At 43.0% G+C, this 25,474-nt stretch overlaps 1 protein-coding gene and 1 pseudogene across 6 annotated transcripts in view; one reads left to right on the top strand and one right to left on the bottom strand.

Moving 5' to 3' along the window:
- Positions 1-25,474, top strand: part of LRRK1 (leucine rich repeat kinase 1) — a 134,832-nt gene that overhangs the window by 49,407 nt on the left and 59,951 nt on the right. For 5 of the 6 annotated variants that reach the window (XM_005221726.5, XM_024981743.2, XM_005221724.5 and 2 more), the window contains 3 exons: positions 830-1,001; positions 6,309-6,488; positions 6,904-7,052. In XM_005221726.5, coding sequence (XP_005221783.1) covers positions 830-1,001; positions 6,309-6,488; positions 6,904-7,052 — 501 coding nt within the window. Of the gene's footprint in view, positions 1-829; positions 1,002-6,308; positions 6,489-6,903; positions 7,053-19,718; positions 21,454-25,474 lie in introns of those variants that run through there. The other variant, XM_010816887.4, reaches the window with a different exon arrangement.
- On the bottom strand, positions 11,930-18,481 carry LOC101903874 (phosphatidylinositide phosphatase SAC2-like; annotated as a pseudogene).

The raw sequence follows: 25,474 nt of genomic DNA, 5'->3' as shown, positions 1-25,474 counted from the left end.
ATCAGGTGGCCAAAGTATTGGAGCTTCAGCTACATCATCAGTCCTTCCAGTGATTATTCAGGACTGATTTCCTTCAGGATTGACTGGTTTGATCTCTTTGCAGTCCAAGGGACTCTCAAGAGTCTTCTCCAGCACCACAATTTGAAAGCATCAATTCTTCAGCACTCAGCCTTCTTTATGGTCCAACTCTCACATCCATACATGACAACTGGAAAAACCATAGGTTTGACTATATGGACCTTTGTCAGCAAAACATGTCTCTGCTTTTTAATACACTGTCTAGATTTGTCATAGCTTTCCTTCCTAGGGACAAGTGTGTTTAAATTTTCTTTGCTGCAGTCAGTATCCACTGTGATTTTAGAGCCCCAGAAAATATTGACAAGATAGTTTACCGTTTTTGTAGTAAGTCTTTGAAATCACCTGAAAAAGACCCTGATGCTGGGAAAGACTGAAGGCAGGGGGAGAAGGGGACAACAGAGGAAGAGATAGTTGGATGGTATCACTGACTCGATGGACATGAGTTTGAGCAAGCTCCAGGAGTTGGTGTGACAGGGAAGCTCGGGATGCTGCTTAGGGTCGCAAAGAGTCAGACATGACTGAGCAACTGAATGAACTTTGAAATCACATATGATTTTATATTTTCAGCACATCTCACTTTGCATGAGCCATGTTTCAAGCCTTAACAGCCACACGTGACTGGTCCTGCCGTCCTGGGCAGCACAGTCCCAGACTTGCCCGTGGGCTTGGTGAGCCTTTAGAGTCGATTCTCTTGGCAGTTCCCAACAGCACTCTTTGTGCTGATGTCTTGTCCCTGCTCTGTTTTGACCAGGGCCAGCTCCTGAGTATCTCTGCAGCCCATGGTGACCTGGAGACCGTCCGGTATCTTCTCACTGAGAGGCTGGTAGAGCTACCGACGGAGCCCACTGACGACAACCCCGCTGTGGTGGCAGCACAGTTTGGGCACACTGATGTCGTTCAGGAGCTACTCGAGTCTTTGCCAGGTAAAGAGGCTTTGCTTCTCTGGTGGCTCAGATGGTAAAGCACCCACCTGCAGTGCGGGAGACTTGAATTTGATCCCTGGGGTGGGAAGATCCCCTGGAGAAAGAAATGGCTACCACTCCAGTACTCTAGCCTGGAAAATCCCATGGACAGAGGAGCCTGGTGGGCTACCGTCCATGGGGTTGCAAAGAGTCGGACACGACTGAGCCACTTCACTCATTTTGCCAGGTAAGTCCCAGGGTGTGGGTTCTTCACCCCTGCTCAGGGACCCTCTTTTTGAAAAAATACTTATTTCCTCATTTGTTTGGCTTCATTGAGCCTTGGTTGTGGCATGAAGGATCCCTGTCGCTGCACGCAAGCTTCTACCCAGTTGTGGCACACCTGCTCAGCTGCCCCACAGCATGTGGAGTTAGTTCTCCAACCAGGGATTGAACCAGCATCCTCTGCATTGGAAGGCAGATTCTTAACCACTGGACCACCAGGGAAGTCCTTCGGGGACCCTCTTTTCCTAGGAACCAGACAGACATTGGGGGTGGGGTGCTTCACTCCAAAATGTTTATGTCTTCACACTGTTTACCAATCCAGATCCAGAAATCTGGGGGTATTCTTTAAAGCAGTTTTAGGTTTAAAGAAAAGTTGTTGAGCAAGTACCAAGAATTCTCATATACCACCCTCTACAGTTTCCCTATTATTGATGTTTTGTATGAGAATGGTACAGTTGTTAAGATTGATGAACGAACCGATACTGATGTGTTATTACTAACGTGAGCGCACAGTTTGCACTTGGGTTGTATATTCTGACTGTTAACAAATGTGTAATGACATATATGGACCATTACTGTATCACGCAGAATAATTTCACTGCCCTCCTGTTCCACCTGTTCATCTCTTTCTCAGCTCCTGGCAACCACTGGTCTCTTTACTGTCTTCATCAGTTTGGTTTGGTTCAGTTCATTTCAGTCGCTCAGTTGTATCTGACTCTTTGTGACCCCATGAATCACAGCACACCAGGCCTCCCTGTCCATCACCATCTCCCGGAGTTCACTCAAACTCACGTCCATTGAGTTGGTGATGCCATCCAGCCATCTCATCCTCTGTCATCCCCTTCTCCTCCTGCCCCAATCCCTCCCAGCATCAGAGTCTTTTCCAATGAGTCAACTCTTCGCATGAGGTGGCCAAAGTACTGGAGTTTCAGCTTTAGCATCATTCCTTCCAAAGAAATCCCAGGGCTGATCTCCTTCAGAAGGGACTGGTTGGATCTCCTTGCAGTCCATGGGACTCAAGAGTCTTCTCCAACACCACAGTTCAAAAGCATCAATTCTTCAGCGCTCAGCTTTCTTCAGAGACCAACTCTCACATCCATACATGACCACTGGAAAAACCATAGTCTTGACAAGACGGACCTTTGTTCGCAAAGTAATGTCTCTGCTTTTGAAAATGCTGTCTAGGTTGCTCATAACTTTCCTTCCAAGGAGTAAGCATCTTTTAATTTCATGGCTGCAATCACCATCTGCAGTGATTTTAGAGCCCAAAACTATGCCTTTTCCAGAATGACATATAGTTGGGTTCATATGGTATGTAGCCTTTTCAGATAGACTGCTTCACTTAGCAGTATGCATTCCAGTTTCCTCCATGTCTTTTCATGACTTGAGAGCTCATACACACACACACACACACACACACACACACACACACACACGCACACACACACGTATTTTATCACTGAATAATATTACATTGTCTGGATGTTCCTTGCTATGTTGCTTTCTTAATAACAAGTAATTTTTTCTCTGGTAGACTCAGAAATCCTGGTCTCCTTTGGTTTCCTGTAATGGCCTTGGATCTGTTACAGTTATTGCTACAGCTATAGGCTGAGGCATTGTCTTAGCAGTGGTCTTTGGGAGTTAGAATGTTGCAAGGGAGTTGGGCCAGCTTCATGGGTATGTGAAAATGCAGTCTCATAGGGCCCCGTACTTAGAAGGGCCCCACACTTGGTTTGTGAGCATGCCTGCTAAGTCACTTCAGTTGTGTCCAACTCTCTGCAGTCCTATGACTGTAGTCTGCCAGGCTCCTCTTTCCGTGGGATTCTCCAGGCAAGAATACTGGAGTGGGTTGCCATGCCCTCCTCCAGGGGATCTTCCCAACCCAGGGACCAAACCCACGTCTTTAAGGTCTCCTGCATTGGCAAACATATTCTTTACCACTAGCGCCACCTGGGAAGCCCACTACACTCTGCATTACCCTCTTGAAATTTGTAATAGTTTTTAATCAAGGGACCCCATTTTAAGTTTTACATGGGACCCCACAAATTATGAAATGGCAGCCCACTCCAGGATCCTTGCCTGGAAAGTCCCACAGACAGAGGAGCCTAACGGGCATCAGGCTATGGGTTGCAACGGGTCGGACACAACGGAGCAACTAACACACACACACACACACACACACACACATACATACCACAAACTATGCAGTAGTACTGTTAAGGGCTTCCCTGATAGTTCACTTGGTAAAGAATCTGCCTGCAATGCAGGAGACCCCAGTTTGATTCCTGAATCGGGAAGATCCCCTGGAGAAGGGATTGGCTACCCACGCCAGTATTCTTGGGCTTCCCTTATAGCTCAGCTGGTAAAGAATCTGCCTGCAATGCGGGAGACCTGGGTTCAATCCCTGGGTTGGGAAGATCTCCTGGAGAAGGGAAAGGCTACCCACTCCAGTATTCTGGCCTGGAGAATTCCATGGGCTGTATAGTCCATGGGGTTGCAAAGAGTCAGACACGACTGAATGACTTTCACTTTTCTTTTTTTTTTTTTTTCACTGTTAAGGGAGTGTCTGACTGTGTCCTTTGAGGTAGCTTTGTGCTCAGATTTGGTTCCAAGCTGGCATGCCCTCATACGCCTGGAGGAAGAATGAGTTTTTGAACAGAAATCAGGGCACTGTTAGGGCCCATAGACACAGATTGGGTCAAGCAAGGTATAGGAAGACAGAGAGGAGCCCCTGAGGTGCCAGTGACTGATTCTTTCTCCTCAGGGATCCCCAAGAGTAGCTCTGTTCTTGCCCCAAAGAGTCTATGCCAGCTGACTCACTCATTGGACAGCTTACATTTATTGAGCATTTGCCAAGTACTGGACACACTACAGAACCTGAAAGACACAGAGGCTTTTTAAAAAGGTGGTCCCAGCCCTTTAGTAGCTCCTGGTACAGCAGAGGAAATTGAGGCAGAAAAGAGTAACTGTGTGGTGTAACCATGCAGAGGTTGAAATGTCTACACAGTCGTTTGTGACCACACATCAGGGGATGGTCTTGTTTGCGTGCAGGCTGAGGTCTTCAGAAGGAGTTGACATCTCAACTGGGCTTTGCAGACTGAGTAGGGTTTACTTGGCAGACAAGCAAGGGAAGAGCCTGGTTTGCCTGCTTTGCAGAGCAGGGAGCTTGGCTGGACCTGAGTATGTTGGAGCTGGGCATGGTTTTCAGCAGCTCCCGGGGTGTCCTGTCTTTAATTCGACTTGGGACAGAGCTAGTGGGACTGAAAGAGTTCAGGGCACTGTGCTGAGCCCTGTTGGGATGCAGAGATGGGCAGAACAGTGTCTGGTCCTCTGGGGGTTCCCAGCCTGAAGGGAGGGTGGCCCTTGTCAGGAGTAAGGTAAGATAAGAGGCAGCTGGAGAACAAGGGTGGGTCCGAGAAGAGGAGGGAGGAGAGGTCCATGGTGGGCGGGTACATCACTGTGTAATTATGAACATCATTCGAAGGACATCATTATGTAATTTCTGGTCTTGTAGCTCAGCAGGGCTGACGGGAGAGAGGAGGTGGAAAGATGGAAACCAAAATGGGGCTCTTTGAGCTGGATTTGGGCCTCAAAGAATACACACAGGGGTTTCTATGGTTAAGATAGTACCCTTTGGTTGCGGGTAAAGCAGAACTTAAGGCTTGACTTTGCCATTTACCAACTGTCGGAGCTTCAGCAAGTTCCCCACTGTCCCTGAGCTTTGGTCTCCTCATATTAAAATGATGACTGTGAAATACAGGGCCTGCCTCCTGAGACTGACGCACTCCATCCTCAGCAGAAGTTAGCAGCATGACAACCACAATTCTCACAGCTGGATATCTGGTTGTAACTGAGTTAGGGGTAATTTGTTTTCTGCTCATGTACCTCCTCCTTTGAATTGTTCATTTTAGTCATCAATTGAGGGCAAAGAAGGGATATTTATTTAGCACCCGCTGCGCCCCAGACATGATGCCAGGTACCTTGTGTACTGGGTTTTAATTCTTGCCTTCTCTACCTCACCCCATTTCCTGGTCAATTTCCTATGACACAGAGAGAGGCACTCTCTCCAGGCCCCAGAGCACTTTGGTTCCTGAGAACTCTCCACCTCTGGAAATGAGTGTTATGATGCAATTGGGAAGTGTCCACGTGGGGGATGAGATCATTTTTCCATGGCAGCCAGATCCAAAAGACCTTGCATTACTTTGAACTTGAAGATACTGTGGCATTTCAGCCTATGCTGTCCCTGTTCCTTCAGTGTGTTATTTCATCCTGGAATTAAGTAGGCAGTTCTTTTAGGGAGCAGTTCTCTTAAGTTTTGGGCTGATCTGTTTCTTCACCAAAGTGTTTTTTAACTTATGAAAGTGGTATATTTGTATTACAGATAATTCGGGAAAGCAGAAAGTGTTATTACTCTAAGAACATAATGACATACCACAATGAGTTATATCAGGCACTTGTCAGATGTTGTGACAGTTTATTGAATCAAGTACTTGACATACACAATGTCATTTAATCCTCACATTAAACTTGGAAGGCAGGGTGTTCCTCTTCCCGTTTTACTTATGGGTAAACTGAGCCACAGAGAGGATAAGAAATTTGCCCCAGATGACACAGCAGAAATATTTTAATCCTAAGTCACCTGTCTCCAAAACCTGTGTCCCTGTGTGTGACGCTGCTCCAGGGCTGCAGTCAGGGCTGGGGATGAGGCAGAGAGTAAGGGCATCTCACCGTCCTACCACCTGGAGAGAATTCTGCAGCTCTGAGAGTAGGTAGTTCTAACTAGTCTTACTTCCACACACACATTTTTCATCACGATCTCACTGCATGTGCTGTCCTGAATGCTCCTTTTCCCCAGCGGGTGTTATTTGACGGGCAGGTGGGTTTATAGTGATGTGGGGAAATGTCATATGCAGTTCAGGGGGGCTGTTCCATAGACACTGTCAACTGGACATAAGCGACTTTCAGCGGGAAACAGGGCCGTGGCTGGAGGAGATTTCAGAGCAGCAACTGTCCCTTCAGCCACTCTCTGTCCCGTCATCCGTGCAGGTCCCTGCAGCCCCCAGCGGCTCTTGAACTGGATGCTGGCCTTGGCCTGCCAGCAGGGGCACCTGGCAGTGGTGAAGCTCCTGGTCCTGACCTACGGGGCTGACCCGGAGAGCTACGCAGTCAGGAAGAACGAGTTCCCTGTCATCGTACGCCTGCCGCTGTACGCGGCCATCAAGTCAGGTGGGTCCCAGTCAGGCCTCTTGTGAGAGCCTTTGTCCTGTAGAGACGCGGGCCCGCCTGTCACACTCGCCTTTGGCTCTCCAGTGGCCTGCGTGGAGTTTCGCAGCTCTGTTCTTGGCTTCTTCTTCAAAAGATCTGCATCCTCCTTCCTTCCGCCGACTCCCTCCTGCGAGGGGATTTCAGTGCCAGGGACCAACCACGGCAGATGCGACTCTCCTCGGAGGTGCTGCAGAGGGCAAGGCCCCACACAAGTGCTCTCACTGACAGGCACCTGTGGAGGCAAGGGAGGCAACAGAGACGTTCAGCAGTTTCACGCCCTTCTCATTTTCGTTTCACGTGCGTGTCTGGCCTTTTGGACAACCGTGACACGCTCTGGGTCCCGAATGCCCTGAGCACTCTGCTTTCTGTCCTGTAGGGAATGAAGATATTGCCATCTTCCTGATTCGGCATGGAGCCTTTTTCTGCTCCTACATTTTACTGGACAGTCCTGACCCCAGCAAACATCTCCTCAGGAAGTATTTTGTTGAAGCAAGCGCCTTGCCCAGCAGTTGTCCGGGAAAAATGGTGAGTAGTCTTTGTCTGTGGATGGATGGATAAGGAAGAGGTGGTGTTTACATACAGCAGACGATTCTTCAACCACGAGAAAGAAGGACATGGTTCCATCTGTAACAACGTGGATGGACTTTGAGGACATTATGCCAAGTGAAAGAAGTCAGACAGAGAAAGATAAGCACTGTATGTTTTTACTTATAGGTGGAAACTAAAAAAGCCAAACTGTGGAAACAGTAGGACAAGGCCTGAGGGGTGGGGCACATGGGAAGATGTTGGTCATATAGCTGGAGTGTTGGTCACTTCAGCCGTATGATAAATAAGCCCGGAGATCTAATGTGTAGCACTGTGATTGCAGCTAATAACGCTGTATTATATACATGAAAGTTTCTAAGAGAATAAATTTTAAATGTTCTCACCACAAAAAGAAATAGTAATTAAGTGGCATGGTACAGGTGTTAGCTAAGGCTACAGTAGTAATCGTTGTACAATATATAAATGTATTAGATCAACATGTCATAACTTACACAATGTCATATGTCAATTATAGCTCAATAAAACTGGGAAAAAACACATATGGGGAGTAGTTCTAGTTAGTTTACCATTTTAATAACAAAAATAGGATTGCATTATTTACATTATCTTCAATTTGGCTTTTTAAATTGAGCACTCTATCACTGACTCCCCCTCGTTCAGTCAATGTAGCTGTATCTCATTCTTTTCGATATGTGCCTTAAATCTAGAGTGAATGTAGCTTAGTTGATTCAGCCCTTTTCCTGGTGGTGGACATTTGGATTATTTCTGGGTTTTGCCCTTGTGATATAGCCTGATTTCTAGGGTAATTCTTATGTAGATCAAAGTCCTGAAAGTGGACTGCTTTGGAATCACTTCCCCAAATGCTGTGGTGACTCAACACTCTCACCAGTGTGACATGGGGATTTCTATTCCCCACACCCTGGCCAGCACTGGATGTCCAGGGGCATTTTAATTTTCATCGCTCTCATGGGTAAAAATGGAATCTTCTTGTTTTAATGTCCATATTTCGTATCTTAATAATGTTGAGCATCTTTGCATATCCTCATAAATTATTTGTGTCTCCTCTTATGTGAGTTGCCTGTTACAGTTTATTGATTATTTTTCTCAAGGATTACTCACCTTTTCCTTCTAATTTTGAAGCGTCTTATTGTATATTAGAGATTTTAAGCCTTTTTTGTTTATCATAGATGTTACCAATATTTTTCCCAATCCATTATTTGTCTTTTGTCTGTTATCTTTTGAGATAACAAAGATATGTGAATATATAATCAAATATGCCTGTCTTTTCCTTTATGGCATTTAGGTTATATAAGAAAGTCATTTCCCCCTCACTTTTATGTAAATATTGTCCTAGAGTCTTTTATACATTTTGACTCTTTTATTTTTTACATTTTAGGTCTAGTTTTCCCGGTATTTCTTTGTGTATGTGGTTTGAGGGAGGGAATCTAACTTTCCTTTCTTCAAATATTCCAGCACAATTTTTAAAGTAAACTTTGATTTTCCTTCGGGATTAAAATGTCACCATTGCCATTTCTTCCAATATATACTTATATACATTTTGGGATTCTCTGCACTGGTCTACTAGCCTTTAAATCTATTTCTGTTCAAATGCCACGCTGTTTTGATTACAGGCATTTTATTTAAACCTTACGACTGGTTAATGCAAGTTTTCTACTCCTTATTTGCTTTTTTCAAAAATACCCTAACTGTTGTCAGACATTTGTTTTTTCCCTTTTGTGCATTTCCCCCGGTAACTTCCATGGTGACTTGTGCTGCATTTAGGTCCTTTAACAGGATTTTATAGTTTTCCTGATAAAGGTTTCCTGAACCTATTTTGTTTATTTTTTATTGTTTTGCCATTGTTTGAATGGAACGTATATCATTCTTTCCCATGTCCAACTTAGCACTGCTGATATGAAGGAAAGCTCTTCTATTTATTTGTTTTACCCAATCCGCTTACCAACTTCTCTTATTAATTTTACTAGTTTTCAGAGAAGTTCCTCAAAACGTTTAGGTATGTATAAAGTTATCTGCAAATTCAAAGCAGGTTTGTCTTGTCTTTTCTAATATTTATTTAACTTTATTTCATGGCTTATTATGTATTAGCAGAAATGTCAAAAGTTGAATCATCTGAAAAGAGCAGATGTATCTCTCTTGTTCCTGATTTTAAAGGTCTTGGCATCAGCATTTTTGGTAAATAGACTATTGCTATATATTTAGGTAGTTTCCATGTATTCCTCTTTGCTTAGGTTTTTATTAAGAAAAGTTGCTGAATTTTATTGGATCTATATTAGCAGCTGTGGATATACTCACATAGTTTTTCTACTTTAATTTGCCGTTCTAATGAATGATTGTAGGTGTTGACCCAATATTGAAATTTGTAATAAATGTTAATTGGTGTTATTATGGATGGATTTGACCTATTGATATTTTATTTACAGTGTTTGCTTCTATATTTATAGGTAATTGATCTATACTTTTCTATTTCTATTGTCTTTGAGATTTTGGTATGAGACAATGTTAGCTTTACAGAATGACTTGGAGAACTTCCCATTTTATTACAGTCTGGAGAAGTTTCATAGGAATTATTTATTGCTAATGGTTTATTAGATAAAGCAGGTCTTTGTTTTCAGACATCTTTTGAAATCATTGGTCAGTTCAGGTTCTCTGCTTTTGCTTATGTGCAGTTCAAGAGGTTATATTTTGGTAGAAAATCATCTATTTCCTTTAGAGTTTTGAATTTGCCATCATGGTATGTTACATTTACCTTTTTCAGTAATTATTTTCTTCTATGTCTGTAGTTATATTTCCATTCATGATATTGATTTATGATGTTGAACAGTTTTACTTTTTCTCCTTTAAATTTAATCAGGCTAGTCAGGGTTTTATATATTCTAGAGGTCCTCAAGGAACCACTAGATTTTATTTATTTTTCATGATTTATTTTGTTTGTTCCTTCATTCACTTTGGCTTTTCTCTGTACTGAAACCGTCTTGACATCATCTCTGAATATTTGGTTGATGGGCTCTGGTGGGAGGCTTCCTGGCTGTGCTCTAATCTGGGCTCCAGGCCTCACTGCTCTAGGACCTCCATCTGGTTCCTTACATCTCTTAGTCTTGGCTTCCTCATCTACTGATTTTTATCTAGTTCTTCATATAGTTCTGAAAGTTTTTCATTTGTACTCCTGGTTTATGGCTTTATAACCCATTTGGACCTATTCATTATGTCAAATATCTGCCTTAACCCCGTCAAAGCTTCTCTCCTTAAAATTGGGTTTGTCTGCTCTGCACATGGCCACACTTCTCTTTTTTCCTTTGCATCCACCTTGTATAAGCTTTCCAAGCCTTTATATTCAGTTTTTTCTTTGTCTTAGGTGTATTTCTTATAAACAGCACTGTGGTTTTTTCACTTTAAATTATAATGATATTTTATTTTGCATAGTCACAGTATTTGACACTTCAAAAACAGATATACCACTGATAAATTACAAAAATGGATATACTTGTCAAAGTTACAACAGACATAATGTTTAGCTGAGAATCACTTCAATAGCATAAGGCTCTAAAGGTGCCGGATAAACCAATACTTGTTTGGAATAAGATGTGCAACTTTCTTAATGATGGGCTTACAGAAGAGGTCCTGGTTCCATGTGGTCAAGGTTAGTCATAAAACCTAAAGTTTTAGCACAATCGTGCTTCAGACTAAATTTTAAATAGTTATGATAGCTTACACAATATGTGATGGACTGCTGCTGCTGCTGCTGCTGCTGCTGCTAAGTCGCTGCAGAGTGTCTGACTCTGTGCGACCCCATGGACTGCAGCCTACTAGGCTCCCCCGTCCCTGGGATTCTCCAGGCAAGAACACTGGAGTGGGGTGCCATTTCCTTCTCCAGGTGATGGACTGCCTTCTGCAAAAAATTACAATTTGAAGACTTCTTTCAGGCATTACCAGTATCCAATATGTGTACATTCTAAATAATTCTGAAAAGAGCAAACTTAATAGTTTCTGATATTCACATCTGACACCTCAAGTTTTATGACTGGCAAGTCTTAATGCTCCTGGACTTTGGGGTTTACAAGGCAGCAATATTTTAAATTTGTTTATGTAGGATGTGGGGAAAATTAGAATCAAATGGGCATACATTTCTTGACTATATAGTGCCATTAGCCCTCAATTAACTCTGTAGGGAATGGTTAAGCATCAAAAGCTAAAGCAATAGTTTTTTATGTTAAAATGTAAATAGCAGTTACTCCATACTAGTAACACTTGAAAGTTACTAAACTAAGTATTTCCCCTGTAGAGAAAACACACAGAAATGAGCTGCCAGAACAGAAACAAATTATGAAAAATGCTAATTACCTAAATGGATCCATGTCCACCCTTTGTGTCTATTTCATACATTCTTCCCACCCAGCCCACTCCAAAAAAACTTTAAGATTATTACATTCCAAAGTAATCTATTCCTGAAATATTTTTCAAGAGACAAACCTCCCTACAGTGTGAGTGAGTGAGTGAGTGAGTGAAGTCGCTCAGTCGTGTCCGACTCTTTGCGACCCCGTGGACTGTAGCCCACAAGGCTGCTCCGTCCATGGGATTCTCCAGGCAAGGATACCGGAGTGAGTTGCCATTTCCCCTACAGTGTATAAGCTACTTAAGTCTACACACCCTAGGATGATGCACTTCGATTGTCCTAGCTCTATAATTTGGGAATCTGCTCAGGTTTAATCTCCTTTTAGAACCTTTCCAAATAAACATAATTAGAATTTGTGATACTTAAATTCAAAGACAGTACAGATTATGTGACACCTTGTTTTTTTTGATTAAATGAAAACCACAGGATTCTGTGTGGCTAAAAACTAAATCTGAATTACTCATGTCTGGTGTTATGTAAATATATTTTAAAGTTCATTTTGTTGGACTTCTTTAACTACTTCAGGTTCTACAGGGCTCTTCTGAACATTTGCCACTGCAAACTTTATCCCCTGGGTTAATCCAGCTTGGGTAATATTAGCAACCTGTTCTGTGAAACTTCAAACCTTTCCAAAGGGAGAGACTGCCCTATTGCTACAGCTCTCTGAAGGAGAAAGAGTTACATGAAGCCCTGTCTCAAGTTCAAGCATGCTGGATTTGGAGCCAGTGGTCTTTTGAGATACAACTGAATGCCCTAGTTCAACTGACACAAACTGTGGGCCTGTTGCAGAAAAAGACACATCTAATTGAGATGGTGGAGAAGGTATCTGTTTCCATTGATTCAATTGAATTTCTTCATGAGAAACTTGATTAGTCATTTGATTTCCTTTCTTCCTATCCTGCTGAGAAACAGATCTGGTTTCTGATAGCTTGGTCATTTTGTTTTGTGCATCTTGAACAAATCTGTGGCAGCAAATATCCACAGGCTTGGCAAAGCCAGTCAACGTGTATATGATGTCAGCAGAAGGACTTTTCTTCAAAGAAGACTCATGGCCTTTTCCAAGCCCACGTTCATGAGCAATAGTAACCTCTGAAGGAACATGAATGCTAATATCAGTGCTTCTAGTAAACTAAGATCTTCTGCCTAATTGAGGTGCTGAAGCTATAATACCACAATTAGGAAGAAATAGTCTGCTGTCCCTACACTCTCTGAAGAGTTAGCTAGCTGCCTGTCTTCATCAGACTTAGAATTTGTATGGAATTCATCAGAGTGGTATGAGTCATTATCTGAAGACATTTCTCCATCTGACTCTGCCTGGGCTTTATTATCCATCACACTTGTATTTTCCATGGTTTCAAGACAACTATCTGATTTGTAAAGATTTACTTTTAAGTTTGGTTTTAGAAAGTTAACTTTCATTTCAGAGTTTGTAAGATTTCTGAACTTTCATAGATTACCAGTATTTACAATGAATTTGGTCTGTATCACTTTTTTATTTAGAGATGAAAATTTACTCATTAAAAACTTTTCACCTGGGCCAAAGAGCCTTAGTTTTGAGAACTGATGCCAATGATGTCTTTGTGAGGTTTACTGATTTTTCTCTCAAGCTTTCTCTCTATTATAGGTACATCTAATCTCATGGCTTGCTTGGTGATCTGCAGCATCTCTGCAATGCACTGAAGGGTATCTTTTCCATCCTCTTCTGGATTGTGCATTACAGCTCTCAGTGTGTGATAACAGCCACTTGCTTCTGTATATCTTCAGTGCCATCTCATGCAGGACAAATTTGGCTAACCAAAGAGTGGGTTCAGGACCTATTTCTATTTTTCCCAGATCTACCAGACTTAGTTGTTGATACTGGTTTACTTTGTCAACTTTCATCATCGTAACAGGCCACGAAGTAGATGGTTAGAAAGCAGTAATGTAGCATCAGTGAGGATGTGCTCTTAAAACTGTCTCTTGAGCCAAGCCATAAAAATTATGTCATGACATGTAATTTGAAATAAATTCTACACCTACTAATTAGTGTTACTTCATCCTAGCTTCTATTTTGACACTAATATTTACATCTGCCAAACATGATCTTAGTCAAAAGCATCAAGTCCAGAAGGAAAAGCACTTGGCATATAACAGGCAGTTGAGAAAAATGTCTGCCCTTCCCCCACCCACACATTTTACCAAAGTATAAGCTTCAGTAAATGGAGAAGGCAATGGCACCCCACTCCAGTACTCTTGCCTTGAAAATCCCATGGACAGAGGAGCCTGGTAGGCTGCAGTCCATGGGGTTGCTAAGAGTCAGACACGACTGAGCAACTTCACTTTCACTTTTCACTTTCATGCACTGGAGAAGGAAATGGCAACCCACTCCAGGAGAATCCCAGGGAGGGGGAGCCTGGTGGGCTGCCCTCTATGGGGTCGCACAGAGTCAGACACGGCTGAAGCGACTTAGCAGCAAGCTTCAGTAAATACGTAATTTTCCTCTCCACCACCCTCCACCCAACTTAAACAGAAAAAAACAAAAATGACAACAGAAAAAAAACCCAGACCTTTTTCAAAAAAAAGACAAGAACAGAAAGGAAAGCTCTTTGGGTGCTTCCCCTCCCCCACGCCTGGAGGAAGGGCAGCCAGTCAGATACCCCTCCTTCCACGATGCCTCCAGCCCCTCACGCAGCCCCACCCCCGCAACGGTCATCAGGCTACACGAACAGGAGGCTTTAGAAAAGCAGTGATTTACAGAGCAAATACAGCCTTACAGAAACTTTAACCTGCACAAAGGAGAAGGATCTGGAAAGTCACTGCCAGGTTGCCACTTCAGGCTTGGCCCTGAGGCTGGGCGGGGAGGAGCCCCGAGGCGTGCGTGGCTAGTCAGTGCCGCCTGTTCTGTCAGTCGTTACTGCACAGTCAGAGCAGTCTGCACCAAACCCAGTGCCTGTAGTGACTGCCTGTATTTTCAGTTTTGTCTTTGTCTTTGGTGTATTTCTTGTAAACAGCAATGAGTTTTTAATCCCAACTGAGAGTATGTCTTTTGAAAGAGGAACACACCTAATTCACATTTTTGCAGGACCTGTCATATTGGTTTATGCCTTCCATCTTTTGGATTATGCATGTGTGCTAAGTCCCTTCAATCGTGGCTGACTCTTTGTAAACTTAGGGACTACAGCCCGCCGGGCTCCTTTGTCCATGGAATTCTCCAGGCAAGAATACTGGAGTTGCCATGCCCTTCTCCAGGGTATCTTCCCGACTCAGGGATTGAACCCTTGTTTCTTACATCTCCTGCATAGACAGGTGGGTTCTTTACCACTAGCACCACCTGGGAAGCCCCTTTTTGATTACATACATTTCTATTTCTTTTCTATTTTGCTGAAGTCCTTGACTATGTGGGTCACAGCAAACTGTGGAAAATTCTTGAAGAGAAGGGAGTACTAGACCACCTTACCTGCCTCCTGAGAAATCTGTATGCAGGTCACAAAGCAGTAGTTAGAAACGGACATGGAACAATGGACTGGTTCAAAATTGGGAAAGGAGTATGACAAGGCTGTATATTGTTGCTCTGCTTATTTAACATATACAGAGTACATCATTCAAAATGCTGGGCTGGATGTAGCTCAAGCTAGAATCAAGGCTGCTGGAGGAAATATCAATAACCTCAGATATGCAGATGATACTGCTCTAATGGCAGAAAGTGAAGAGGAACTAAAGAACCTCTTCAGTTCAGTTCAGTTCAGTCGCTCAGTTGTGTCTGACTCTTTGCGACCCCATGAATCGCAGCACGCCAGGCCTCCCTGTCCATCACCAACTCCCAGAGTTCACTCAGACTCACGTCCATTGAGTCAGTGATGCCATCCAGCCATCTCATCCTCTGTCGTCCCCTTCTCCTCCTGCCCCCAATCCCTCCCAGCATCAGAGTCTTTTCCAATGAGTCAACTCTTTGCATGAGGTGGCCAAAATACTGGAGTTTCAGCTACAGCATCATTCCCTCCAAAGAAATCCCAGGGCTGAATGAAGGTGAAAGATAAGAGTTAAAAAGCTGGCTTGAAACCCAGCATTCAAAAATCGAAGATCATGGCATCCAGTCCCATCACTTCATGGCAAATAGAAGAGGAAAAAGTGGAAACAGTGACAGACTTTGTTTTCCTGGGCTCAGAAATCATTGTGGACATTGACTGCAGCCATGAAATTAAAAGATGCTTGCTCCTTGGAAGGAAAGCTATGACAACTCTAGACAGTGTATTAAAAAGCAGAGATATCAGTTCTGGTTCAAGATGGTAGAGTAGAAGGATGTGCGCTTATCTCCTCTGATAAAAGCACCAAAATTGCAACCAGCTTTTGAACAACCATCAACAGGAGGTCACTGGAACCCACCAAAAAAGGATACCCCATGTCCAAAGACAAAGAAGAAGCCACACCAAGATGGTAGAAGGGACACAAACATGTTAAAATGAAACCCCATACCTGCTGAATGGGTGATCCACAAACTGGAGGACGATAACACCAAAGTTCTCCCACTGCTGTCAAGGTTCTAAGCCCTGTGTCAGGCTTCCCAGACTGGGGATCCAACAAAGGGACTGGGAATCCCTATGAAATATGACCTTGAAGGCCAGTGGGACTGGACTGCAGGATTTCCATAGAACTGGGGGAAACAGAGACTCCGGTCTTGGAGGGCAAAATAAAATCTTGCATGCACCCAGACCCAGAAGAAAGGAGAAATGACCCATACAGGAGGCTGGACCAAAACTACCTGCTGGGGTGGGGTGTCTCCTGGGTCAGGAGGGGTTCACCACAGGGACAAGGGCACTGCAGCAGCAGTCCTGGAAGGTCCCCCTTGAAATAAACACTCTTGGAGGTCCCCATTAACTCTGCCATAGAGTTTGTAGACCCCAGGGCTGGGTCACCAGGCCAAACAACTATCAGGGATGGTGGTCAGCTCCATCCATCAGCAGATAATTGGATTAAAGCTTTACTGTGCAAGGCCTTGCCCACCAGAGCAAGACCTAGTTTTTCCCACCCTGGCCCTCCCATCAAGAAGCCGACAGAAGCCTCTTAGATTCATCTACCAGAGGGCAGACAGAAGAAACAAGAAGAACCACCGTCCCACAGCAGCTAGAATAAAAACCACCTTACAGAAAGTTAATCGGGATGAAATAGCATAGAATGATGTATGTCCCAGATGAAGGGACAATATAACCCACCCCCCCCCAAAAAAAGCAACTAACTGAAGTGGAGATATGCAGCCATTCAGACAAAGAATTCAGAATAATGATAGTGAAGGTTATCCAGATCTCAGAAACAGAATGAAGAAGATGCAAGAAGTGTTTGCCAAAGAGCTAGAAGAGCTAAAGAACATACAAAGATGAGCTAGAAGGAGTCAATGGCAGAATAACTGAGGCAGAAGAACAGTTAAGTGACCTGGAGGACAGAATGGTGGAAATCACTGCCGCAGAACAAAATATAGGAGAAAGAATGAAAGAGAATGAAGACAGCATAACAGACCTCTGAAAGTGTTATGTGTTAGTCGCTAAGTTGTGTCCGACTCTTTGCGATCACAAGGACTATTGCCCACCAATAGCTGAAGAAAACTTCCTGAACATGGGAAAGGAAATAGTCAGCCAAGTCCAGGAAGCACAGAGTCCCAGGAAAGAGAAACCCAAGGAAGAACACACTGAGAAACATGGTAATCAAGCTGACAAAAATTAAAGATGAACATAAAACATTAAAAGCAACAAAGAGAAAATGACAAATAGCATACAAGGGAACTCCCATCAGGTTATCAGTTGATTTCTCAACAGAAACTCTACAAGCCAGAAGGGAATGGCACGATACATTTAAAGTGATGAAAGGGAAGAACCTGCAACCAAGAAAGACTACCCAGCAAGACTCTCCTTCAGATTTGATGGAGAAATCTAAAGTTTTACAGACAAGCAAAATTGAAGAGAATTCAGCAACACCAAACCAACTTTACAACAAATGCTAAAAGAACTTCCCTAGGCAGAAAGCACAGGAGAGGGAAAAGACCTACAGAAAATAAGCCCAGAACAATTAAGAAAATGGTAATAGGATCATTCATATCGATAATTACCTTAAATGGAAACGGATTAAATGTACCAACCAAAAGACATAGACTGGCTGAGCGGATGGAAATATACATGTATGCACTTCTGCTGACCACAGCACTCTCCTTAACCGCCCCCCCCTCCACTGCCAAATTGTGTGTGATTATTTTATATTGTTAGGTTAGTCATGTTCCCATTATGGCATGCAGTTATAATTATCTTTTACTTTTCGTCTGGCTATTGATTGTGAAACTGATAAACATCTTTTACTATTGTGATTATGTAACTATTATTCATTAAATACCATTGTATCATGATTGGTCAACAGAAAAGTAATAGAATTTTGTATCACCAAAATTACCACTTAATAGCAAAACCTGTAATCTCTTTTTAAAACCCAGATTCATATCAGAATTTTCTTGGAATTTTTTTAAAAAATACAAAGGCCCAGGTATTGCTTTTTTCCTCCAGAGTGCCAGATATATCTCTAATGAGGAGCCATGTTTAAAAATGACTGGACTATGATGATCTTTTATGCAGTTTGTTTCACTTTTTCTATTTCATATTAAGTACTCCCATTTCATTTTATGTTTTCCAATTTCTCCATCTCTTTTTTTTTATGTTCTTTCTCAAGTCTTTATAAAGCATTGCAGAAAAACTTTTGTATACATATATATAAATTGTATGTATAATATATATATTTTAGGAAACATGAATTTTTGCCTAACTAAAAAATTTATGACATTTTGATTCCACTTGTTTGCCTTAGTATGACTAAAATGCTAGATTTCTAAGTTAAAATAGATATAGAACAAGAAACAAAGGTTTACTGTATAGCACAGGGAACTATACTTAGTATCTTATAATAACCTATAATGGAAAATAATCTCAAAAATAATATATGTGTATATGTATAAATGAGCCACCTTCCTGCATACCTGAAACATTGTAAATCAACTATTTTGTTGTTGTTCACTCAGTCATATCCAACTGTGCAACCCCATAGACTGCAGTATGCCAGGCCTCCCTGTCCCCCACTATCTCCCAGAGTGTGCTCAAACCTATGTCCATTGAGTCAATGACGCCATCCAACCATCTCATCCTCTCCTGTCCCCTACTTCTCTGCCTTCAGTCTTTCCCAGCATCAGGGTCTTTTCCAGAGTCAGTTCTTCATATCAGGTGGCCAAGGTGTTGGAGCTTCAGCTTCAGGATCAGTCCTTCCAATGGCTATTCAGGATTGATTTCCTTTAGGATTGATGAGTTTGATCTCCTCACTGTCCACGGGACTCTCAGGAGTCTTCTCCAGCACCACAGTTCAAAAGCATCAATTCTTCAGCACTCAGCTTTCTTTATGGTCCAACTCTTACATCCATACATGACTAGCTTTGACCATATGGACGTTTGTCAACAAAGTGATGTCTCTGCTTTTTAATATTCTAAGTTTGTCGTAACTTTACTTCTAAGGAGCAAGCATCTTTTAATTTCATGGCTGCAGTCAATGTCCACAGTGATTTTGGAGCCCAAGAAAATAAAATCTGTCATTGTTTCCATTTTTTCCCCATCTATTTACCATGAAGTGATGGAACCAGATGCCATGATCTTAGTTTTTTTAATGTTGAGTTTTAAGCCAGCTTTTTCACTCTCCTCTTTCACCTTCATTAAGAGGCTCTTTAGTTCCTCTTCATTTTCTGCCATTAGGGCTTCCCTGATAGCTTAATTGGTAAAGAATCCGCTTGCAATGTAGGAGACCCCAGTTCGATTACTGGGTCAGGAAGCTCTGCTGGAGAAGGGATAAGCTACCCACTCCAGGATTCTTGGGCTTCCCTGGTGGTTCAGCTGGTAAAGAATTTGTCTGTAATGCAAGAGACCTGGGTTTGATCCCTGGGTTGGGAAGATCTTCTGGAGAAGGGAAGGGCTACCCACTCTAGTATTCTGGCCTGGAGAATTCCATGGACTGTATAGTCCATGGAGTAAAATAGACATGACTGAGTGACTTTCATTTTCACTTCACTTTCATTTGCATATCTGAGGTTATTGGTATTTCCTCCGGCAATCTTGATTCCAGCTTGTATATATGTGTATATGTGTATATATGTATATATATATATATGTGTTTATATGTGTGTGTGTGTGTATATATATATATATATACACACACACATAAAGAAAGAAAAAAAAGTACAGACATCACTTTGCTTACAAAAGTCCATATAGTCAAAGCTATGGTTTTTCCTGTAGTCATGTACAGATGTGAAAGTTGGACCATAAGGAAGGCTGAGTGCCAAATAATTGATGCTTTCAAATTGTGGTGCTGGAGAAGACTCTTGAGAATCCCTTTGACTACAAGGAAATCAAACCAGTCAGTCCTAAAGAAAATCAACCCTGAATATTCATTGGAAAGACTGATGCTGAAGCTGAAACTCCAATACTTTGGCCACCTGATGCAAAGAGCCCCCACTGCTGGGAAAGATTGAGGGCAGGAGAAGAAGGGTGTGGCAGAGGATTAAATGGTTAAACAGCATCACTGACTCATTGGACATGAATTTTAGCAAACTGGGAGATAGTGGAGGATGCAGGAGCCTGGTGTGCTACAGAGCACGGGGTCACAAAGAGTCAGACATGACTCAGCGACTGAACAGCAACATTTCCTTTTTACCTTTTTCTTTTCTTAGTATTTATTTACTTATTTATTTGGCTGCTTAGGGTCTTAGTTGTGACACAAGAGATCTTTGGTCCTTATTTGTGGCATGGGGGATCTAGTTCCTTGACCAGGAACCAAACCCAGGCCCTCTGCATTGGGAGCTCAGAGTCTTAGCTACTGGAGCACCAGGGATCCCTTTTTACCTTTTTCTAATCATTTCTGATTTGCAAGTTTCTAGAGAACACTGATATTCTGTTTTCCACACCTTCTTACCTCTCTGTACCTTGGCTGGTCTCAGTTATAAACAGAGGTAGTTATAGTATCTACCTTGGAAGCCAGCTGTGCACTTAGGCCAAGTCTCAATAAACATTAAACATCAGCTTCAGGTTGCAAAAGGAAATAATGATCATCTAACCCTTACATGTGTATAGTGTTTAGTGTTTTTCCTAGCACTTTCTTATCATATTTGAACCATATAACACTTCAGTAAGAACTGCAAGAAATAGAATTTGTTTACCAGATGGAAATATTGAGGTTTAGAGACATTGTGTTACTTGTCTGAGAACAGAAAATATTAAACAGAGATGCTGAGACCAGAATCTGAATCTCTATAACTTGGGGATTTTCTCATTTCATGATCCCTGCAGTGTACCCCTCAGGTCTTTCGTGTAGATCAGTGGTTCTTGCACTTCTCTGTAATTGGAGTCCCTGGTGGCTTTTAAAAATCACAATGTGCAGGCCACATTGTACACTACCTAAATCCGAATCTGTAGGACGAGACCTGAATCAGTACTTTTTAGAAAGTTCCCAAGTGACTCTAAGATGCACCTGGTAACTTTCATTTTTTTGGTTTAAGGTTAAAAGCAGAAATGGTTGAGATCTGTGTCTGTGATATTTTCAACCAGTAATTCCTGCTAATTTGCCAGGGCAGGGATAGAGCATGCACGTGATTATTGCACTCTGTAAATGAGAACGCAAAGACAAGACACAGTTGCTTTTCTTCTCCTTGGCTCTCTTGGGTAGCATAGGAAGAGAAAATGAAATTACAGTACAGCCTGAGTCATAAGGACTCTTTGTGCTTCCCCAAAGAGGGTGGTGTTTTTTAAATTATTATTATTCAAGTGAATTTCACACTCAAGTGCCTTGCATTAGGTGCATTTGGCTGCTTGGATCGCTGACCTATGACAGCACTTTCCTTCTGTGCTGCCAGCAGAAGAGACGGGGTTAGTGTGTGTGGGGGGGGGTCCAGCCTCAAGAATGATGACTCGGGAGCCAGAGGTAAGTGCCCTGACCTTCCCAGGTGTGCAGGGGGATTGAACTGGCATTTGGGGTTTAGAATATTGGACTAAGGCTTTGGCGTCAAAAGGGTACTTGGCTGCTATGTGTACACAGCCTGAAAACTCCCTGTCTTCCTGGCCATTCATGGCAGTGACCTTGCTAAAGCAGTCATCTTGTTTTCTTCTGTTTTTGTGCTTTGCCTTCCCCACCAGCTAGTTGGTATTTTTTAATGGAATTGCTGCCTCTGTGGAAGCCATGGCTGGTTGAGGTTCCCCACGCCTCTGTGTCAGGCCCAGCCTAGTTCTCAGGCTGCCAGAATCTATTTCTGCCGGCAATCGGGAAGGGCCGAGAAGCCCACATTGATTTTCCACTGTCAGCGGGCAGTTAAGGTTTTGATGGTGTTTGGAAAGGAAAGTCTAGGAGCCTGCATCACATGGTCTAGATGCATTTTTCAAAGAGCAAAAGTGAAGCCAAGTCAAATCTGACCAAAATCATTCCTAGCTCTGGCTCCCCGGTGCCCCTCTGGAAAGTCGCCCAAACCCTTGCCTGGATGTTTAATGAGCTGGCCTGTGTTTGTGGTGACCATTCTGTCAGTGTTTGCTTTGTTGCCATGAGAAATAACACTTTGGTGTTGGCATGGCCAAAAAGAAACAAATGCCAGGAGGCCAAGGCAGGGCCTGGACTTGGCACGGTGTTTGTCCCATTCAGCAGTGAGAAGCTGGAGGGCTTGCTGGGCTGGTTTGAGTGCTGGAGTAAGTGGATTAGAACTGAAATTTTTTTAACTACCCAGTTGGGAACTTACTAATTTTCTTTAGAAGTCTCTAATAATGTCAGATTTGATAGTGAACCTAGAGAGGATCATTCATTGCACTTACTACACTGTCATTATTACTGCTGGCACTTTGGAGCAGCTCTGGCTTATGATGCACCCTGCACATTTCTGGTGGCCGGCCATCCAGATGCTGGTGTCTGTGCCCGAGCACAAAGGGCCTGGCTGCACTGGGGAGCTGAGGCCGCCCTTCTCAGGCATCAGGGCGGTCTGGAGGGTCCCAGGACGCACACGCGGGCGCTCGAAGGGGCACCCCCGCTGCAGGGCCAGCTGCTCAGCTCTGCTCCAGCCGCTGTGAACAGCTGACCGAGGGCCGCTGGTGCTGGGGGAGGTGAGGCTTCTGGGGCGCATCCTTGCCCCAGTTAGGCCTGGGGTTTGGTGTCAGGGTCTTACCCGAGAACTGTGAACTCTCCAGGGCATCTCTGCATTTGTACCGCGCGCCTTTTCGGCTCCTCGCAGCCTCCTTGGGCGGGGCGGGCGGTGTGGCCCGCCCAGCGGGTGCGCAGCAGCGCGGGGGCAGCCTGAATATGCACGGTTCTGCCTCTTCACCACTGGCTAGTCTGCCTCTTCACCACCTCACCTGCCCTGTGAGAGTTACTAAATATGAGATCAAACTCAGAACGGTCATGGCCTCCGAAGTAAGCTCCGCTTTTCCGTGCCCTGGAATTCAGCCGATGATCCTGCACATGTCTGTTTTCTCTAGTTTCCGAATGCCACAGCTTTCTCCACCCTCATGCCCTGTTCATATGCTTTCCCTATGGAATAAACTTGCCACTGTGATGCCGTCCGCACGGTGAGTGCTTCCTAGAACTGGAGAACAGACAGTGAGGGTCACAGAGAACAGGTGAGCCAGGGAACCCTGTAACCTTCCAGGCAGGTGTTCATGCTGGGCGTCCCTAATGGAACGTCCCTAATGGATCATCAAACATAACACAAACCAGCAGTTATACAAACCACTTGCATTTAATTTACAGTGGAGAAAATGATTCATAGAGATACAGAAATACTATTATTTGGAATATGTGACAAACTAGAAAACACAATTGGAGAAGGAAATGGCAGCCCACTCCAGTGTTCTTACCTGGAGAATCCCAGGGATGGCGGAGCCTGATGGGCTGCCGTCTGTGGGGTCACATAGAGTTGGACACGACTGAAGTGACTTAGCAGCAGCAGCAGCAGCAGAAAACACAATAAGGAAAGAATAAGAGAAGAAAAAAAATGTCATTGAAACTATTGGATATCAGCATTGTTGTTCAGTCCCTGAGTCATGTCCAACTCTGAGACCCCATGGACTGCAGCCTGCCAGGCTTCCCTGTTCTTCACTGTCTCCCGGAGCTTGCTCAAACTCATGTCCATTGAGTCAGTGATGCCATCCACCCATCTCACCCTCTGTTGCCCCCTTCTCCTTCTGCTCTCAATCTTTTTCAGCATCATGGTCTTTTCCAATGAGTTGTCTCTTCTCATCAGGTGGCCATAGACAAGTACATTCATAATTATGCAGATTAATTCCAGACAGGTAAAAGTTAAGCATTGGAAACTCGTTAGAATATATTTTAAAAGCACATTTATTCCAGTTAGAAAATGATTACATTTCAAAACTTTAAAGGTATGTCAAGATGTATAGTCACAAATAAGATAAATGATATATATTAAAATCAATTATAGTAAAATGTAGTAATATAGTAAGATATATTTTTACTATAGTACACTAGTATAGTAAAATATAACTTTTAAAGAAATATTAAAAAGAAAAACATTAGAAGGTACTTGAGAAAAAAGAACCGACAGAAACTGAAATCCAAAAGAATTGATACAGGTATATGTCAATTGATAATTGAGTTTAATTCAGTCCGTGTTTATAGATCATCTATGAGATGCTTAGTACTCTGCAGTGCCCAAGCCAGAGCCGTGGTCATATTGCATACAAATGGCCTTGGGTAAGAAGTTCTGAGAAATGAATGGTTAATTTACATAAGAGAAAACACAGACAGTAAATCGTGGCATGGAAGCACATACAACTTTATTGGAAACTACAGAAAATGCTGTCACATACCTGTTAAACTCACAAAAATAAATATAAATGCTGAGTAAGACACTTGGCAGCGTCAAAGAGAAAGGGACACCAAAGCCTTGCTGCTGGCGATATAAGTTGGTTCCATATGTGGGGAAAGTAATTGGCATCATGTGACAAAAGCTATAAAGTGCTTTTCTCGCAGAGAACAGCTCTGAATTTGGTATTTCCTTTATGAAAGATACCTCTAGGACATAACTCAAAAGGAAAAAAAAAGTAATTGCCACAACTGCACTGCTCAAAGCACGATTATTTATAAGAAAGTAGGAGAAAACCCCCACTACCCAGCAGCAGGGGAACTGCAACGGGTGTGCTTTACCCAAAGGTGGACACTGCCCAGCAGGGACAGTGCCCTGCCCGCGCTCTGCACCACGCCGCCCCGCCAGCTCGCCACACCTCAGCCCCAGGCCCGGGAAGGGCTCCCCTAGCCCACAGGCTGGGTCACATCCCTCTTCCTTCTCCTAGAGCTCCCTTCCCTCTTATTCATAGCACTTAAAATTTGGGGTTGTCTGTTTGGGTGATATTCTTGTTTAATGTCAATTCCCCCATTTAACTGGAAGTTTCTCCAAAGCAAGAATTTGCTCACCCTGTATTTGCCTCTCAGTGTAGGGCCTGGAACAGGGTGAGTAGATGGTTGCTTAGATGGATGGATGGAACATAGGTAGGTGGGTAGATGGATGGGTGGGCTCCCTGGACGGATGCATGGATGGACAGGTAAATAGACGGATGGATAAATTTTTACACATGTAGCAACCTTCTGTTTGCAAAGGACTTCATGGCTAACAAAGTACTTTGCAAAACATTCTACTTTAATCATCTATACAAATCTATGAGGTAGAAATTGTCTTTATTTAAAAATTGAGGAAACAGAGTTCTCTCAAACAGTAACTTGAATAGGGTAGTAATTGCAGAGATAGTATTTTTATTTCCTTCTTTTTTTCTTTCTCTCAAATTGCTATTGGCAAAATTCTTAAGTTGGAAGGAAGATTTTTTGGTAAATTTCCTGTTTTTAAAAGGAATGACCGAAATACTACAGGGAGAAAAGCACAATGTTGATTTAAAAGCAGACCTTGTTTACCTATTTGAAGAATTTTAGTGAAGAAAAAATAATAAATTTTAAT

This window comes from Bos taurus, chromosome 21 (assembly GCF_002263795.3).
Source record: "Bos taurus isolate L1 Dominette 01449 registration number 42190680 breed Hereford chromosome 21, ARS-UCD2.0, whole genome shotgun sequence".
NCBI classification, from domain to species: domain Eukaryota; kingdom Metazoa; phylum Chordata; class Mammalia; order Artiodactyla; family Bovidae; genus Bos; species Bos taurus.
The sequence above is the reverse complement of the archived record's forward strand: the minus strand, read 5'-3'. Positions and strand labels throughout refer to the sequence as shown.